Below are 5934 nucleotides of genomic sequence, written 5' to 3' on the forward strand. Positions count from 1 at the left end.
CTAAATGCTAGTCTATTGTACTGAATGTCCCCATTTGGATGTTCTCCACTGAAAGTGCTTCCTTCTTCCAACATCCAGGAAACAGGAAACGTCCAGGAAACTCCTCCTCATTATTTATGGCCCAGATGGGTCACATGGTGATCATCTTTTATCCTCTCTCACAGATAGACCTTCTGGATAGCCCTCCAGGCTGGTCTGCTCTGGATAGCCCTCCAGGCTGGTCTGCTCTGGATAGCCCTCCAGGCTCTGTGCTCTAACAGCTTCAGAGACATCCCCGGTGTTTTGTCTGGGGACGAATTGCTTCACTTCCTTACAAAAGAGATCAATGGTAGAGTTTTGACTGGAATGCCCAAAAGCCAGACAACACAAGGTAAACAAGTGTCTTCAATGTAAATAATGTGTGATTCTAGAGACAAAAACATGGTATTATTCCAGATAATGTCTATTCCAGGCATGGTGGAAGTGATCTTCGCCTTTTCCCGGTTGTCTGATCTGCTTCTATTTATCACAGAACAGCGAGAGTGAGTCAGCAACAGTAATCAATTTCTACAGCTCAAACAAACAATGGTGATTCACTTGGGAGCTGCTAGGATTTCTTTACTGAGCGATTCAAAGAGAAAATGGCTGACAGTCACAGTGAAAGAGCAGGTCCATCACATTGAAAGAGAGAGATAATCACCTGCTCCATAAGAGATAATCACCTGCTCCATAAGAGATAATCACCTGCTCCATAAGAGATAATATCTGCTCCATAAGAGATAATCACCTGCTCCATAAGAGATAATCACCTGCTCCATAAGTTCCCTCTATATGATAGTCGGGGGAGTTTATTAAAAGTAAAGATTGTTTTGTTTTGTTTGAAATTGAATTCTCTGGCAGATGCAGGATTAGTGACATGTAATCCAGCCGCTAATGTGCTGGGGGCCGCTGAGCACTGAGTATGACGGCAGGGTGATTCATCTCAGCGCCATTATCTGGGTGATGAGGAGACCAGAGGCGGCCTCCTGAATCAGGTGCTGCATCAAACGGGCCGCCAGTTTGTCAGTTTAACCACGTACATGTTTGGTGTGTGAACCACCTGCAGCAGCGTGATAGCGCTGTGACCAAGGAGACGGGGTTTTTCAACACTGCCTCATCTAGTCTCTCCATGCTGAGACCTCTGGATTCACAGCCTGGATCATAGTCACATTTAGACAGGACTGTCGTTTCCATGCTGACTAAAGAAGTAGTGTACTCATAAGTTCTCCCAAATTTAAGATTAGTTTAACACACACACACCAAAGTGAAGAGAGGGCCTGTCTTTAGAGTTTGTTCCTCTTGAGAAATGACATGACACATAACATTTCATGTATCATTTTACAAGCAGTGATATTCACACTTACTCTATTTATAAAATGAGGGGTGAATAATCCACCTCAGCCCACTGTAACAGCAGAGATCTCACTGTCTGTTATACGTCATTAAAAAACTGATATCCTGCACTGGGAGAAGGGACAATACAGAAGGAGTTCAACTTCTCATTATACTTATTATTCGTGTGCTTGCAGAATGCAGGTCACACAGTTGTTGGTCTTCTACTGAAACCAATCACACTTCTCTTGCATACTTCTTCTTATTCCTTGTCCGCCCACTTCTTTCTCCACCTAACTCCTCTCACACCGTTTAAGCACTTTTCACCATTTAAACTCTATAGAGTGGTGAGATCTGGTTTAAACTCTATAGAGTGGTGAGATCTGGTTTGCATCGTCGCCATTCGGTTCATTCAGAGTCTAAATCCCTATGGGAAAATGAATGGGATTCGCAAAAAATGGCAAAAAATAAGGTGTGTTTAACAGAGACTCAGACTACTCTGACTCTTGGTATGTTGTGTTCTAAAAGTTAAAATACATAATTGAAGATGGGTTTTGGGAATTGTGAAGATGGGTTTTGGTTCTGAGGTTCAGGGACGTGCACAGATAGACACGAGGTGGTGCTATAGAGCACCTGCCCTTTGCCCTTTTTATTATTTTTTTTACATTGTAGGCCTACTGTATGTCGCCCATGGCTACATCGATCAATTCTCGATTAAAAGCGTGTAATAATAATGCCCCAAAATGCGTTGTAATTTTGCCAGCCACCCCCCCCCCCCCCCCCATCACACACACCGTGCCCCCCCCTCCCTCTCTTCCGTTGTCAACGGTAAACGCGAAAAGCAACACAAACGGAGGCGCGCTACTCGTCCACGGCCCTTTCCCCATCCAGAGAGCCCTGAGTGATGACAGCTAACCAGCCAGGTAACACATAAACCAAACGAGTGTATTGTTTGTTCCCTAAGCCTCAGTTGCCAAATTATAACTTGCATTTATTTGTCTCTGTTGTGAAGTAAGGCTCATACAGCGGCAAACAGCTGAGCCTAAATTAGCCGACTGCCCAACTGCTTAACAATCTAGACGCTAGTCAGAATCAATTAATGGATTTAACCTAATGATGACCACCACACGACCAGTGTCGGTAGAATGTGTTGTTGGTACAGCATGTGAAGCTATCAGTATACTTAAGCTGAATAGGAAAATTAATATGTAGTAATCTTAACCAAGTCTCACGCCTCAGCCATTCACTGACCGCTATCACAAATGAAGCCCTATAGAACGGCGCCATCTTGGCAAATTTGTAGTCATTTGACTATTTCCGGTGACTTTTGTACATGCGCAGTTGAGCTTTTATGGCCGACGCGCGTCCACGAACAAGTTCACGAAATGTAGACGCACGTTCCCGGCTCTCCCCGCTTTGATTTAGCAATGAAAAACGGCTTGCATATTAACCTGTTTTTGTCAAATATATCCATTGGAGACATTCTTTTTTCATCCAGGCATCTTAGTTTTAACAGGTTAATTATAGCTGAACATGTTTTGTTTGCTAGTAGATGGTATTCATTCCGTTTGCGATAACGTTATTGCAGCCAGGCTGAATTCCTCCAGGGAGCCAGTGACCAGCGAGTTGAAGAGCTTCACTCCCCGCCAGCAGGAGCTTTGGCCGCGGCTACCGCATCTCGGATAACCCGCTGAGTTCGTGGCTGCTATTTCACACTCGCCCTTGATCAATCCCAATACCGATCCATGGTAATAATTAGGATGAAAATACTGACTCTTGGTTTCCAATCTGTCTCTGCAATGTTAGGATTAAATTAAACTTGTCACAGGGTATCCTAGTGAACCTCAATTATTTCCAGTAAGGAAAGGACATAATTTGCATATTATGCGTCATATCATTCCAAAAGAATTCCAGTGGGCCATTAATTAGTCTGAAATGCCAGTCTTTCTATAATCAAGGCGTGAGAGGTCACATAACCAGGACGCCCTGGCCTGCTCTGAGGAATGCAGGAAGAAGGATGGAACATTTTCATCGGCGGTTTGTCACAGAATGATGTCTTGGTCACATTGAGCGGTAAACATGTTGAACAGTGCAAAGAAATTGTATTTAACAAAGAAAAAGCTGGTATTGTGTCTGTCTGACTTGAATGCAGGGAGATATAAGCTTTGTTTGCCAGGAGTAAAGAGGGTGAAATACTACAGTCACAGTGCTTTTATTTCGTTTTTATTCATCTTTATTTCCCCTGAAGCCTTATCTTACTATCATCATACTATGTTTATTCAGCTTGAGAGTGTGATTATCCCTAGACCCTATCATTGGTTTCTGTAAACAGGTAGATGATCTGTCTTGCAGATGACAGTCCAGTAGCCTAGCCTATCTGGATGAGCAGTGAGAGTATCATGAGACATCATCTCAACTCATTGCCTATAAAGTAAAACATGCAGTAGAGATATAGCGGTAGTTAGCTTCAGGTGTAGGCTATAGCTTTTCATTTCATTCTACATGCTGCAACACCAGTGTTTCATATAGACTGTTGTTTGTGTAGTAGCCTATAGATTACGGCTATAAGTGTCCTAAGCATTATGATAGTCTATTCGTGCACGACTGCCGATCATGCTCCATAACATATTACCATGGTAATTTGATTGGGAATAATAAATAAATACAAATTAATAATGATAATGTGGTTATCACTTAGCCAAGTCACTTACCCCGGTCACACAAGGAGGAGAGAGAGAGAAAGATAATTTACCTTATGCCCGCCAAGGTATAGCCTACATACCAAACCAAACCATACACAACATTGGTATTTAATTTAAGAGCTACTGCTGGTTCACTCGCGAATGAGAGAAAGCGGCGAAGGAGAACAAAGGAACAGTAGAAAACAAGTTATGAGCACCTACAGTACTTACATGTCCTTAATTGGCAAATTTTTACCCTCGATAATTCTGATAAATAAAGTGGTCCGCTTAGCCATTGCCCGAAAATCAGAATGTTCAAACGACGACAGTCCAGCCTCTGATTTATCAGCACGCGAAGAGTAGGTTCCCCTTCAGTAACAGCTGTGAAATAGCATTGTGGCGTTTTGTTTGACAGCTGTCACTTAACAGGACTGGACCTCGTCAAGGCTCCACTTCACCGATCGTTGCCCATACCTGCCGGCCACTCACATTCTCTATCCTTCACGCTCGCGTCTGTCTGGGGCGAAAGCAAATGAGTGATTCGTAGTAGAGGTCTGATCAGACAGCAGGGCTGTATTGGCCAGGTTGTTGGATGACGCGGTCCTAACAGGTGAAAGCCAGCTTTTCTATTTGTTCGTCCTCGGGGCGCACGACGCGCACGACAGCACATCAACTATCGTGGTATTTGGGTTATGGGTCGGACTGACTTTATCTGCAAATACACTCATGCAAAATTTTATCTGCAAATAGACTCATGCAAATAGGACAATATGCTCCATTTATGAAGTCGAAATTAAAGTTAAACATTTTTTCACATAGCAGTTTAATTTATAAACACATGAGAAAAGAAAAGCTTCTGAATAGATAGATACCCCTGTGTCTGCTGTGGATGCCGTAGCATTTAGTTAACACACACACACGTACACAGACATACACCAGCCCACTTCCGGCTTTAGGCCTGGGCCATAGCAAACACACACCAGTATTTGCCATGTCCCTCCTATGTTGTTTTTTAGCTTCTCTTACTCTGAAAATGTAATTTAATGTAATGTATTGCTTTATAAATGTTCTTAGTCGGCAGACAAGCATACTCCAGGAGCTTGCTTGATCGCCTTGTTGAGAGGGGTCAGGGAAGAATTTTTACAGCTCACTTATCTGGCCCCCGGGTGATTACTGTTTTTTTTGCTTCCCTCTGGAATATGTAGGGATGGGATGTATGCCCACCTCCCTTGTTCTCTGTAAAGCGCATTGTGTTGCCTCTGGGTATGAAATGCGCTATACAAATAAAGCTTTGATTGATTGATTGATTGAATAGGCTGTACCATGACCGTTTCATATTGTTCGTAGAGAAAAGGACAGATAGGGCAAATAATTTGACCTTAGAAAATGTAGAATGTTTTCCCCTGACCTGACTCAGAATGTTTCTAATGAAATATGAATAACGACGACATAACCTGCAGCGTCTAGTTTCATAAACACTCACATATCGGCTCATGCTCGCGTATGACAGACTCATCCACCCTACAAGTATATGCCTACATTTTATGGTAAGAGATCAAAAGCCATAATGTAATCAAACATAATAAATCCTTTATCAAATTAGTCTCAAATCAATGATAAATACATTCAATTGTTTTTGCAAAACATACCGTTTGTAAATGATTATGTTTACATTCATATCAGTTAGGGCAGGTAGTTACTGATTTATACATGGTCTATACATGTGATTGTTTTAGAACGCTTTGTTTAGGATGCTTCAGTGGCTAACACCCATTCACATAGAGAGAGAAAGTGGAGCATATTGAGTGGTTTCTGAAGGAAGCGTTTTGTCCAGTGGCTGTTCAGCATTCACAGGTGTTGTGCCCAGGAGGCTAGGAGCACGTCAGGTGATGCCAGCGATGGC

The 5934-nt window shown here is 42.7% G+C and overlaps 1 protein-coding gene across 4 annotated transcripts in view; it reads right to left on the reverse strand.

The window, feature by feature from the left end:
• The window catches only part of rasa4 (RAS p21 protein activator 4), a 44126-nt gene extending 39601 nt beyond the window's left edge, over positions 1 to 4525 (reverse strand). For all 4 annotated transcript variants that reach the window (XM_084450066.1, XM_084450065.1, XM_084450064.1 and 1 more), the window contains exon 1: positions 4263 to 4525. In XM_084450066.1, coding sequence (XP_084306192.1) covers positions 4263 to 4327 — 65 coding nt within the window. In that variant the 5' untranslated portion in view covers positions 4328 to 4525. The remainder of the gene's footprint in view (positions 1 to 4262) is intronic.
• Positions 4526 to 5934: the final 1409 nt, after the last annotated feature.

This window comes from Borostomias antarcticus (assembly GCF_949987555.1).
Source record: "Borostomias antarcticus genome assembly, chromosome: 15".
Lineage (NCBI taxonomy): Eukaryota > Metazoa > Chordata > Actinopteri > Stomiiformes > Stomiidae > Borostomias > Borostomias antarcticus.